The sequence below is a fragment of the Gossypium hirsutum genome, chromosome D11 (genome assembly GCF_007990345.1).
Source record: "Gossypium hirsutum isolate 1008001.06 chromosome D11, Gossypium_hirsutum_v2.1, whole genome shotgun sequence".
In the NCBI taxonomy this organism is placed as follows: Eukaryota; Viridiplantae; Streptophyta; class Magnoliopsida; order Malvales; family Malvaceae; genus Gossypium; species Gossypium hirsutum.
The window spans coordinates 65,630,160-65,644,158 of NC_053447.1; the positions used below are offsets into that span (position 1 = coordinate 65,630,160).

Consider the following 13,999-nt stretch of genomic DNA (forward strand, 5'->3'; position numbering starts at 1 on the left):
ATGCATCGTCTTTTTTTAAGATATTGATTTGGTGAAAGGGAGAGGCCGGATGTGGGTATTTGGTTGCATCTTATTGTTGTACAAAAATCTTGCTAGTTGGAGGATCAACTTTCCTTTTAATTTTAATAAAAATTATATATGAATTGTGAATTGTATTGAGTCGCTCTTGCAAGTCAATGCAGCAACCAAGAACCATATTATTAATACCCAGCTAGATCGTGGACATTTTCTACTCTATATCTTCTCCTAAATGCTTCATTCCAGTGAAAAGTGCTGCAATTCCTACGGCAATGGCACCTCTGCCGATAATTACATGGAAACACTCCCAAATTAATCTCTTTCTGGAAGCGTCCTCCCCATTAGCAGGTTTCTCCAGTCTGAGATATGCATTCATTGGTTGCACAGAGGCAAAAACTATGGCAGCAATACCAAGCTTAACATGTTAACGAGCTGACATAGAAACCCCGAAGTTCGCAACTGCAAAAGAACATCAAGTAGGATAATTGCTAATCCTGAATATTGTAGTAAATATGAATTTGTACCATCCATCACCCTTTACATGTTTAGGTATCTAAACACATATAATTAAATATAAAGTATATATATAAAAACGTACAAAATATAATTATTTATATATATTTATCTAAATAATATTATATTGCTATATTTAATTATAATGATAAGGCTCAAATATGGATTTAGCCCTCAAACTGACACTCCTCCCATGTTGGTACTTATGATTTTTTTGTCCCAAGTGTACCTAAATTTTCATTCCCTCAAGGTTTTGTACAATATTAAATATAGACACATGACACTCTTAGGATGCCATAATCTATTTTTTATAAAAATAAAAAAAATTTAAAAGAAACTATATGAAATTATAATTTTTAAAATATAAAAGAAATTATAAATTATAAAATACATGTAACTAAAAAATCTAAAATATTACAAAAAAAATCTAAATTCAAGTTGGAAAAATCGAAAACCTAGAAAATTTACACATTTTTCTAAATGAATTGCAAATAAATTAGATGAAAATAAATTTTATAATAAATTTTATACTTAGAGATGGGTGCAAATTATTACACGATTTTTCAAGTTAATAAGAATGCAAAAGATGATGACTTGAAAATGGCTTACAAGAAGCTTTTTTGTTTTCCTTTTTTGTTAATTATTTGCTAGGTGATGGGAAAATTTGGGTTCCTATTGAAAATGCTATAAAAACCACAAGTTTACTAAGTTGCGGGGGTTTTGAGCTTTTGGGTTTATCAAAATCACACACACATATAAATTTGTCAGCATTTAGTTATATGTGTTTAAATATAATTATTTTTTATATTTAATTATATGTGTTTGTTGATAGAATTTGTAAATACGGAGTGTGAAATTTATTGAATTATTTAGAATAAGAATCAAATTGATAGAATGTGTAAGTATTAAGAAATAAACGTATTATTATGCCAGTTGGAAAAGGCAACATCATCACTTCCGTTAACTATTTAACGGAGAGTGATCAAAATAGAAATAATCTTAAGTGTGAGTGACCAAAATAGAAATAATATAAATGTAAGTGACTAAATTAAAAAAATTCATAGTTGGGTGACTAATTCTATAGTTTACCCAAGATGGTAGGAGCAATTAGGATTAATTCCACCAAACATCTCAAACTATTACTCATATTTTAAATTGAACCCTAAACTTGTACACATTCTAATTAAATTACTCAAATAGAATGTGATAATGTGTTATGCTATTATTCATCGATAGTGCATAGAACTTATGCACCAACAATGCATCAAATATTATCATTAAAAGAAAATGTATAAAATAAGTTTTATACCATCTATAATTTGTAAAAAAAAAAATTCAATAAAAAATATAAAAATACATCTATAATTTCACAAAAAGAATTACATATCTATAATATCTTTTTATAAATTCAATTCCAAATCTCCTGTAATAAATCAACCTCACAAATCTGATTGAGGTTAAAACAAAGAATGCATGTATTGTGCAATTAAAACCATGATCCATATTCAATTCTAAAGTATTGAACATATAATTTGCATTATTTTACCTCCCTTGATTCTTCACAAACTCTTTGGAATAAATTAACCATCTATTCCTTATTTCAATTTTATTAAAAAGCTAGGTTCCCATAAAGACAGTCTTTACAAACTAGTGCACCTACCGTAAACACATCAGGGAACATTGCCATGAGAGAGGACCTAAGAAAACATAATACAAACTACATAACATACAATCAAGCACCTACACAAAATGTTTATTAAACAGCTACAGAAAAAGGCCTGCATACCACCAAGCAATGAAGTTTTCTGTTCTAATCAACGTTCTCTACCTTTTTGCAAATCTTTGTCGGACTCGCTCCACGATCCTAATCAACCACCATGGTTTTCCAGTCGTGAATACAATGTATGCCATGCTCATTCCCAGCACCAACCCACATCCATACCCCATCAATATTGAAATTTCCAATTCATTCATCACCATCATCATCTCTATCAAATTTCGCTGGAGTTTCCTCATCAGTACCACAGTTTTTTGATAATGGAAAACCACATAAATCCGAATTTCCCATGTAGGAATCTTTAGTAAAAGTATCAAATTGTTTGCCTTGAGGAATGGGTCCCTTGAGATTATTTTGAGAAAGGTTTAACACCTCTAAGAATCCAAGATTTTTTAACTCTGTTGGAATTCTTCCTTCCAGCTTATTTGATGAGAGATCTAATGATTCAAGCTCTGACAAATTACCTAAAGATGATGGGATAGGACCTATTAAACAGTTATGGGAGAGGTTTAGGACAAGAAGTAAATGAAGCTCACCAAGTATTTTTGGAATTTCTCCCCTAAATTGGTTACTAGAAAGGTCAATAACCGTCCAAATGGATAATAGTGATTCAAACTTTATTTCCAGCCCTTTTGCTGTAACAGATAAACCAGAAGCATAATCCACCCAAAATACACCAAATGCATCTTTCGTGGGCTTTACTTCTCTCATGTAATTTGGTTCAACATTCTTTCCATACTCATCTCTAATGGCATGCATATGCTCAAAAAAAGGAGTAGGTAAGTAGCCACTAAAATTATTGTGAGAAAGATCAATGATTCGCAATTTAGTTAAAGAAACTGTAATATCAAAGCTCTCTATTTGGCCGTAAAATCTATTCGACCTCAAGATAAGAACTTGCAGCTGATCCAAATTTCCTAACCAACTTGGGAAAGTGTCATTCAAATTGTTGTTTCCAACATTGAGAAGATTTAAACCTTTGCAATTACCCAAGGATCTTGGTAGTGACCCTTCTAATTCATTGTTGTTGATGCCTAAACTTCTCAACATGCAACCTTTAGCAAAATTTTCTGGTATTTGACCATGAAAATTATTATTCCCTAGATCAACTGCTGTGAGAGAAGAACTCATGTTTCCGATGCACTTTGGAATTGTTCCCTCCAAATTATTCTCATCTAAAGCCATAACCTTAAGGGAAGTCAAATTGCATACTGAAGAAGGGATTTCTCCAATTAAGTTATTAGTTGAAACTGCATACCATTGCAATAAAGGTGGTGGTGTTGGAATTCGACCTTAGAGATAAAATTGAAAATGAGATATTAGGAGTTTGAAGATTCTTTGGAATATAAATTATAAAATAACTATATTTATGATGTATTACATGCTTGATTAATTTACTACACTACTTCTAACCATTTTTACATGCATCACAACAACCTTTAAGTTGTAATCTATTGAAGGAAACTACTACTATCTTCCAGAGAAACTTAAAAGTAAAAAGGGATTGCATAAATGTATAAAAATAGAAGGAAAAAAAATATCAAACTATACTTAATAGTTTATTATAAAAGAGATAACCATTTAATATCTAACTTATATTTCATTTTTTTAGTGTTTATTATTATTTTTTGTACTTTTATGTATATTTTATAATTTATTATTGGGGTTCACGGTTGTTATTGTCAAGAATATCTTGAATCTATTATAGATGTAGATTATAAATTGTAGACAAATATTTTGGTTGGGTTAGCAAAGCTGAAAAAGTTGAGAATAATAAATTTTTAAAATTTTAAATTTAAGGTGAAAAATTAAATCCTAATTGTTTAAATATCTATATGTAATTAGTGAATAAGAATTGCGCAGAATGGCGTAAAAGAAAAATAAAATGAAAGAATTTAAAATATAATTTTTAAGTTTATATCACGTGTCCTATTATAATTGAAACTTATTATGGAATTCACTATTACTGACTTGAAGCTCGAGTAGGTTCAAGTTATTGACCCACAACCCAAGTAGACTTAAAGGAATTTGGGTCGGGCCCCACAAAGTGGGCATATTGGAGTTCGCACATCCAATTCGTAGGTATGCTAGAGCTCGTAGGCCTAGCTTACAAGACAAGCCCGCACATTGAGTTCACACGTCTCTATATGATCGCAAGGAGAGGTGCTAAGTCAAGCACGTGGTCCATGAACATGTGTTAAGTCTAGAACAAGATACGTGTTAACATACATGAAGCTTGTCTAAGACGTCATTTCAGTGAGTGTGGTGCAATGAGTGTGGTCAAACTTTCGATTGACCATAGTAGACACAAAGAGAAAATACTCAACAATTTGGTGCAGTGAGTGTGGTCAAACTTTCGATTGATAGATTTTCAGCTTGTAACAATCAAAATAGCTCACCCAAATTAAAATTTCCCCATCAATGTTTTGTCAGGATAAGTTGCTAGTATTATATTGTTGCTAGTATTATACAAAACAAAAAGTCACAAAAGTGAGAGAAAACCCAGTCATCAGCACACCAAAACTCGTTAAGTCAATCATAGTTGCTAGTATTATATTGTATCTTCTTACATCGAGAGATAAGGTAGGTGAAAAAGGGAGATAAAAGACAGTGAGCTTGGATGGGACATTAAGGGGGAAGAGAGGAAAAAATGTCATGTGTCTAATTATTTCTAGTGTTTGAACCGTTTTGAGTCATATCTATCTTGGAACTCATACCGTCCTAAGCCTTAGAACATTACAAGCTTAGAAGACCAATTTGTTTCCTATGCAATAATATCAACTATGGCTTAGCAACAACTAAATCAAGACATAAACAATAAGGCAAATCTAAAAGGTAAAAAGGAATAGCTAATTAAAAGTAGTGTGTGATTCAAAAGGTAGATGGGTGAACTTAGGATGTGGAGTTCCAATAAATACCTAAACTTTTGGCAATTCAAATAGTTTCTTTATAAAAGTTTGTAAATATTTGAGTCTTATTTGTATTAAGAAATACATAATTTTAAGCGGTCTAATAATGAAAATATTATATTAAGCTTTAGTAGAGTTTAATTATATATATTATAAGAATAGTCTTCCGTGTATTTATCCATTTAATTTAATTTTTTTATTTTGGTCCCTTGGAACGGTTGGAACGGTGGTGCGTTTAGGGGGTATGTGGATAATTTCCTAGTTGGTCCCTGTCCATTTTCACGCATTTAATTTTAGTCCTTTATTCTGTTTTATTGTTTAATTTATTTATTTTATTATGATTTATACTTTTAATTTCACTTAAATTTCGATTCAGTCCCTTATTTATTTAATTTCAGCCTTTCATGAATTTTATTTATTTATTACTTCTTTATTTTCATATACTTAAAAATTGGATTGTTTATATTCTTTATTTGTGCATTTTTTTGCTCATTTATTTTATTTACTTAAAAAGATTGCATAAATTTAATAACAAAAAGGAGAATAAAAGAAATGAAATTATACCTGTCAATTTGTTACTCTGAAGAGAAAGCATTTGAAGAGAAGTCAAGTTTCCAATTACAAGAGGAATTTCACCTGAAACATATAATTAAATCAGTAAAAATTATAAATATTTTCCTAGCAAAACCTTAATTTATTTGTTGAGCATATTAGTGTCCATTTGATTTATTTATTTTTAAATATGCAAGTTTTGTTTAATTTTATAGTACTTATGACAACCCAAAAATATTTTAATTACAATACTCAAATTGATAGTTGAAATGATGATAAAAATTAGATGGAATAAAATAGTTCACGCTTAATATTTTTTTTCAAATATAGGATACATTAAAGGTGATTTTGGGTCGGGTTCGGGCCGGTTGACTAAGTCAAAATTTTAGGCCCGTTTTCCCGAGCCCGAAATATGGGCCTAAAAATTTGTCCAAGCCCAGCCCAAAAGAAAATTGCTAAGCCGAGCCCGACCCTGCCCTGCCCATATTAAATTTTACAACACCAAAATAGCATCAAAAACTTGCAAAATATATATATATATTTTATTAAAAATAAAAATATATATTTAATATATAATTCGGGTCAGACTTGGGCCAAAAAAGTTTTACTCGAAGCCCGGCCCATTTTTTAAAATTTCCAATTTCTGTAGGTATACTTCCCTCCAAGGAGTTGCTCGACAATGATAAAAACTTCAAATCTTTGCACTTGAATAAACTATTTGGAATTCTACCGGATATTTGATTCCAACTCAAGCCCAACCTTTCTAGTTTTGACAAATTGCCTAGAGTAGATGGGATAACACCAATGAAGTTGTTAAGGTACAGAGACAATCTTTGAAGTTTACTAAAGCAACCAAACCATGATGGGATTTCTCCATTGAAGCTATTGTTACCAAAGTCCAAATACTTCATCCGACGCAAATTGGTTAACTCAATGGGTAAAGAGCCATGGAAACTATTTTGATGAATGTCGAGCCAAGCAAGGAAAGATAGATTTCCCAATTGAGAAGAAATGGTGCCTGTGAGATCCATGCTTGATAAATTCAGAGCAGTGACTCTATGGTGTCTAGATCCACATGTGACACCAATCCAGCTACAAACGGAGGTAGAAGTAGACCAATTGGTTGTCAAGAAATTGTAAGGATCATGAGTTATATGAGATTTGAGTGCTAGAAAAGCAGATTGATCAACGGTGATGCTAGAATATTTTGCAGACAAAATAACCCCAAAGGTTGCAAATAGCAGCCCAAACATAAACGGAGGGAGGAAGACGGTGATAGTCTCCAAGAGAAAGAGACAAGCAAGGAGGGTGAAGGCAAAGTGGCAAACAATACATTAATTACATATTTATTTTTGCATATCTCATTTTATTTACTGTCACTAGACACTTTTTATATATATAAATTATTAAATATTAAATTTCATATATAAAAAATCCACATATTACTTATTTTATTAATACATAAACAGTAAATCGTTTAGATGATTTCAAGTTAAAAAAATTATATATTTTAGATTTTATATGGATTCTTTTTAAGTTCAATATTCAAATTATTCAGATTTTCCATCATCAAAGTTGAATAGTTTGTAATTCAAATTATTGCTCTCTTTTTACTTGTACCAATATTTCCTATATTTTTCTTATGTTAAAATAGTCAAAGTATTAAATATATAATTAATTGGAGAGAAGTCAAAAGCTAATTAATAATATATAGGGATTGCATAAATGTAACAACAAAAAGAAAAAAAATCAAAGCTACTTCATGGTTGTATTTTGTGAGGCTGTGGAAGTTGAAAGAGTAATAATTTTAAGCTGTCTAATGAAAATATTAAACTAAAACTTTAGTAGAGTTTAATTATATATTATATTTTAATTTTTTAATAAAAGTACATATTTTAAATCAAAAATATTTTAATCAAATCATCTGTATTAGTTTTGAAGTTCAGGCTTATATATATAACATATATATTGATTGAGTGTATAACTTCAACTTCAAAAAGATATTTTAATCAATCAATTTTATTAGTTTTCGAGTTTAGGCTTATATATATAATATATATGTCGAGTTAGAAATACTACAAAAGGTTGACATTTTTAAAAGTATGATAATTTGAATAGAAGTAACATATGCTAATGTAGAGTAATTGTTCCATATAATCCTTTTTATGATGAAATGATTGCTTAGTTCACTTCATAACTTCTTACACTTAGACATAATAATGAGGTTTTAATCTTTTAAGGTAACTTTTATTTTATTTACTTAAAAAATTGCATAAATTTAATAAAAAAAAAGAGAATAAAAGAAACATGAAATTATACCTGTCAATTTGTTATTGCTAAGATGAAGAAATTGGAGAGAAGTCAAGTTTTCAATAACAAGAGGAATTTCACCTGAAACGTATAATTAAATCGGTCAAAATTTGCAAATATTTTCCTACCAAACCCTTAATTTATTTGTTGAGCATATTAACGTTTGTTTCATTTACCTATTTTTAAATATGCAAGTTTAGTTTAGTCTTATAGTACTTATGATAACCCAAAAATATTTTAATTATAATACTCAAATTAACAATAAAATTAAAAAAAATATTTATCTTTGTGCCAGAAAAAAACACCGCATAGATCATAAAAAGGAAAAACTAAAACATCCAAAAGAATATGTCAAACACTAAACACAAAATTCATAGTTGTAGAGGAGAATTAGATACATTGGTCCCATAATATGTCACTCAAAATCTCAAATTCATCCAACAAAAAGAAATCATCACTTTAGTTAATTAAATCAAGAACAAATAAAGTTATGGATGAACAAATATGGGAAGCAAAGAAATGTGATGGATCAAAAGGGACGGATAAGCTAATTTCTGCCATAAGGTAGATGGTGAACTTAGGATGTGGAGTTTCAATAAATACCTAAAAATACCTAAACTTTTGGCAATTCAAATAGATTATACTAATTTTTAATTACTTAAAAATATTGCATAAATTTGATAACAAAAAGGAGAATAAAAGAAACATGAAATTATACCTGTCAATTTGTTATTGCTAAGAGAAAGGTATTGGAGAGAAGTCAAGTTTCCAATAACAAGAGGAATTTTACCTGAAACATATAATTAAATCAGTAAATATATAATTATTTTTATTAATTATTTTAAGAGTTTAATAAGGCAAATCTAAAAGGTAGAAGAAATAGCTAATTAGAAGTAGTGTGTGATTCAAAAGGGTATAAAGTAGGTCCAAATTAAAAATCAAATTTTAAAATAATTTAATGTAAAATTTAACTCTTTTCTTATCACAAATAAATTTACTTTCAGAGAAATTAGAAGTTTTAATAAAATAGTTGAAATAAGTGATTGTTTATGACTAGGTGAAAATTAGATGAAAAAAACATATAATTAATAATTTATATATCTATTTCTCTCATACTATGAACTATGGTCGAGCAAAAATTAGTAAAAAAATCAAACGGATAGAAATAGCTTAGTTAGAAGTTTGCATATCTCATTTTATTTACTCTCACTAGACATTTAATCTTTTAAGGTAACTTTTATTTTATTTACTTAAAAAATTGCATAAATTTAATTAAAAAAAAGGAGAGTAAAAGAAACATGGAATTATATTGTCAATTTGTTATAGCTAAGATAAAGTGATTGGAGAGAAGTTAAGTTTCCAATAACAAGAGGAATTTCACTTGAAACGTATAATTAAATCGGTCAAAATTTGCAAATATTTTCCTACCAAGCCCTTAATTTATTTGTTGAGCATATTAGTGTCTGTTTCATTTACCTATTTTTAAATATGCAAATTTAGTTTAGTCTTATAGTAATATGAGTAATATTGGGCTCCAACCACAGTACACGGTAAAAAATGAAAGCCAGAAAAATGCAAGACTGCATGTCTACACCATATTATTTTTATAAATAAAAGAGTAATCTCTCTATATAAATAAATGAGTTGGGTTGGATTTCATTTAATTGAAAATGAGTTGGATTGGCTGATTATTTGATTTTGGGTTAAATGAAAATCAACTTCTGCCTGGATGTAGGTATTGGGTTTAATGTAACTTATATAAAGAGTTTAGTATGTCGCTTTATTTGACTTATTTGGTTTGGACACTCAAATTTGAAATTGATCAATTAAACCAATAGAAATGAGTCTCAACTAAATAAAGTGAAAACTCAACTAAATAGAATTGGATTAAAGTGATTCAATTAATCAAGTTTTCACATACTTATAACCATCGTGATTCATTCATATTATTATTCTCATACTATATTCATGTTAAGTTGATGTATTTGGAAAGATCGAAGCTTTTTTCTATTTTAGGGTGTCTCTTGGAGCACAGGTGAGATTATTAAGATATTATATATTTTGGGCAAAATAGTTTGTTTCTTTTCATAGGGAAGACATTTCTAGACAAAAAGAACAAAAGTTAGCAGTCGAGATGTCGGAAAGTTGGATCAATCTTTGCACTGATGGGGCGGTCCAAATTGCCTTGGGTGATTCTGAAGCGGGGGAAGTCAAAAGAAATGGAAAAAGGGAGTGGATTATGGGATACAACAAAAATCTAGGCAAATGCTCAGCCTTCAATGCTGAACTATGGGTAGTTCTTGATGGATTAGCTCTCATTCACAAAGGGCGCTATGATGGTGTATTGATACAAACTGATAGCTTGGAGGTGGTTAAAGCCATTCAGGACTCCTCTCCCTCAAGCTCGAATTCTACCCTCATCAGATGTATAAATGTACGTTCATGGGCCATTCAACATTTTCCTAGAGAACATAATAAAGTTGCCGATTGCTTGGCCAAAATGGCCTTTGATACGAATATGTCACTTTAGTTAATTAAATCAAGAAAAAATAAAGTTATGGATGAACAAATATGGGAAGCAAAGAAAAATGATGGATCAAAAGGGAAGAATAAGCTAATTTCTTCCATAAGGTAGATGGTGAACTTAGGATGTGGAGTTCAAATTATTGATATTTTTCTTATTCTTATATTTTTCTAATTTTAAAGTAGTTAAAGGATTAAATGTGTAATTAATTGTTTTAAGTCAAAAGTATTATAGTAATATAAAAATAAAATATGAGTATATAAAGAAATACTCAAATTTGTTTCTTATACTCAAAATGTTTACACATAATACACAATAATATTTAAAACTTTTTTTAATGAAATAATATTCAAAACTTCAACTTTATTTGGAAGAAAAATTGGAAATAAATAATATTTGCTATACACATGAATGATTAGTAGAGTTTAATTATATATATATATATATTATATTTTAATATTTAATAAAATTACATCTTTTAATTCAAAAAGATATTTTAATCAACCGTTTTTATTAGTTTTCGAGTTCAGGCTTATATATTTAATATATATGTCGAGCTAGAAATAGTACAAAAAAGTTGACATTTTTTGAAAGTACGATAATTTGAATAGAAGTAACATATACTAATGCAGAGTAATTGTTCCATATAATCCTTTTTATGATGAAATGATTGCTTAATTTACTTCGTAACTTCTTACATTTAGACATAATAATGAGGTTTTAATCTTTTAAGAACTTTTATTTTATTTACTTAAAAATTGCATAGATTTAATAAAAAAAAAGGAGAATAAAAGAAACATGAAATTATACCTGTCAATTTGTTATAGCTAAGATAAAGTGATTGGAGAGATGTCAAGTTTCCAATAACAAGAGGAATTTCACCTGAAATGTATAATTAAATCGGTCAAAATTTGTAAATATTTTCCTACCAAGCCCTTAATTTATTTGTTGAGCATATTAGTATCTGTTTCATTTACCTATTTTTAAATATGCAAGTTTTGTTTAGTCTTATATTACTTATGATAACCCAAAAATATTTTAATTATAATACTCAAATTAACAAAAAAAATATTTATCTTTGTGCCAGAAAAAAACACCGCATAGATCATAAAAAGGAAAAACTAAAACATCCAAAAAAACACTAAACACAAAATTCATAGTTGTAGAGGAGAATTAGATACATTGGTCCCATAATATGTCACTCAAAATCTAAAAATCATCCAACAAAAAGAAATCATCACTTTAGTTAATTAAAGCAAGAACAAATAAAGTTATGGATGAACAAATATGGGAAGCAAAGAAAAATGATGGATCAAAAGGGACGAATAAGCTAATTTCGGCCATAAGGTAGATGGTGAACTAAGGATGTGGAGTTCCAATAAATACCTAAACATAACTAAACTTTTGGAAATTCAAATAGATTATACTAATTTTTAATTACTTAAAAATATTGCATAAATTTAATAACAAAAAAGAGAATAAAAGAAACATGAAATTATACCTGTCAATGTGTTATTGCCAAGATAAAGCACTAGAAGAGAAGTCAAGTTTCCAATAACAAGAGGAATTTTACCTGAAACATATAATTAAATAAGTAAATATATAATTATTTTTATTAATTATTTTAAGAGTTTAATAAGGCAAATCTAAAAGGTAGAAGAAATAGCTAATTAGAAGTAGTGTGTGATTCAAAAGGTATGAAGTAGGTCCAAATTAAAAATCAAATCTTAAAATAATTTAATGTAAAATTTAACTCTTTTCTTATCACTAAATAAATTTAGTTTCAGAGAAATTAGAAGTTTTAATAAAATAATTGAAATAACTGATTGTTTATGAGTAGGTGAAAATTAGATGAAAAAAAAACATATAATTAATAATTTATATATCTATTTCTCTCATAGTATGGATTATGGTGGAGCAAAAATTAATAAAAAAATAAAACGGATAGAAATAGCTTAGTTACAATTTTAATGTTAATTCAATATTTAAAAAAAACACACACACACATTGTTTCCAAAAGGGTAAGAAATAGATCCAAATTATAATTTAGAAGTCAAGTTTTCAATAACAAGAGGAATTTCACCTGAAACATATAATTAAATCAGTAAATATTTGTAAATATTTTCCTGGCAAACCCTTAATTTATTTGTTGAGCATATTAGTGTCTGTTTGATTTACCTATTTTGAAATATGCAAATTTTGTTTAGTTTTATAGTAACTATTTTAATAATATATACCTGATAATATATAACAACTAAAAAGGGATTGCATAAATGTAACAACAAAAAGAAAAAAAAATGATATTATACTTGATAAGTTGTTATTAGAAAGTTCAATAACTTTTCGAGAGTGGTCAAGTTTCTAACAGTTGATGGGATTTTACCTAAAAATATAAATAAATAGGTCAAAATATCTTGGTGCTAGAATTATGTTATCTTTTTTTTTAATTTATGTTTAATGTAGATAGCTAACTTAGAAGTAACCCAGGATATAGAGAAATTTTAATAAATACTCAAACACGTTGAACTTTTGACAATTTGTAACTCAAATTTGTTTCTTATACTCATAATAGTATAAGAAAAAAAAAAGAAAACAATAATATTATACTTGATAAGTTGTTATTAGAAAGATCAATAGCTTTGAGGGTAGTCAAGTTTCCAATTATTAATGAGATTTCACCTAAAAATATAAGTAAGTTAGTCAAAGAAAAAGTAAAGCATCTAAAAATATATGTCTTATACCAAGATTTTTATATTTTTCTAATTTCAAAGTAGTTAAAGGATTAAATGTGTAATTAATTGTTTTTAAGCCAAAAGTATTATAGTAAGAAGTTAAAAGATTGTAATTAATTAGTAATATATAGCACCTGGTGGAGGAGGGAAAATACCAAAATGAGCTTTATAAAATGCAGTTTTTCGGGAATATAGAAAGTTGACATCAATGAGTCTCTCAACTCCACAAGTTTTTGCGCAAAAATAAAAACTAACAATATTTAAGCACATGAAATGCAATGAAAACAAACAACAGTTCTCAACCTAAAAAAAGTTTGGTTCTGCTAGCACTGAACTTAGTGGTTATTGTTTAAAGTCCCGCTTCACTACTTAAAACAACTGTTGATGGAAATTAGATAAAAATGAATGAAACAATAACCAGGCATTGTTTACCTTTGAAATGGTTGATAACAAGACCCAAAGTCTTGAGCAAAGTCAAATTTTCAGTTTCTGTAGGTATACTTCCCTCCAAGGAGTTGTTAAACAATGCTAAAAACTTCAGCTCTTTGCACTTGAATAAACTATTTGGAATTCTACCGGTAATTTGATTCCCACCCAAGCTCAACCTTTCTAGTTTTGACAAATTGCCTAGAGTAGATGGGATAACACCAATGAAGTTGTTAAG

The 13,999-nt window shown here is 28.5% G+C and overlaps 1 protein-coding gene across 1 annotated transcript in view; it reads right to left on the reverse strand.

Moving 5' to 3' along the window:
* The window catches only part of LOC107935666 (receptor-like protein 53), a 152,411-nt gene that overhangs the window by 8,902 nt on the left and 129,510 nt on the right, over nt 1–13,999 (reverse strand). The window contains exons 19-23 of the mRNA XM_041104895.1: nt 12,105–12,176; nt 11,414–11,485; nt 8,798–8,869; nt 8,089–8,160; nt 5,782–5,853 (exon numbers count right to left, since the gene is read on the reverse strand). Of these exons, the coding sequence (XP_040960829.1) occupies nt 5,782–5,853; nt 8,089–8,160; nt 8,798–8,869; nt 11,414–11,485; nt 12,105–12,176 (360 nt within the window). The remainder of the gene's footprint in view (nt 1–5,781; nt 5,854–8,088; nt 8,161–8,797; nt 8,870–11,413; nt 11,486–12,104; nt 12,177–13,999) is intronic.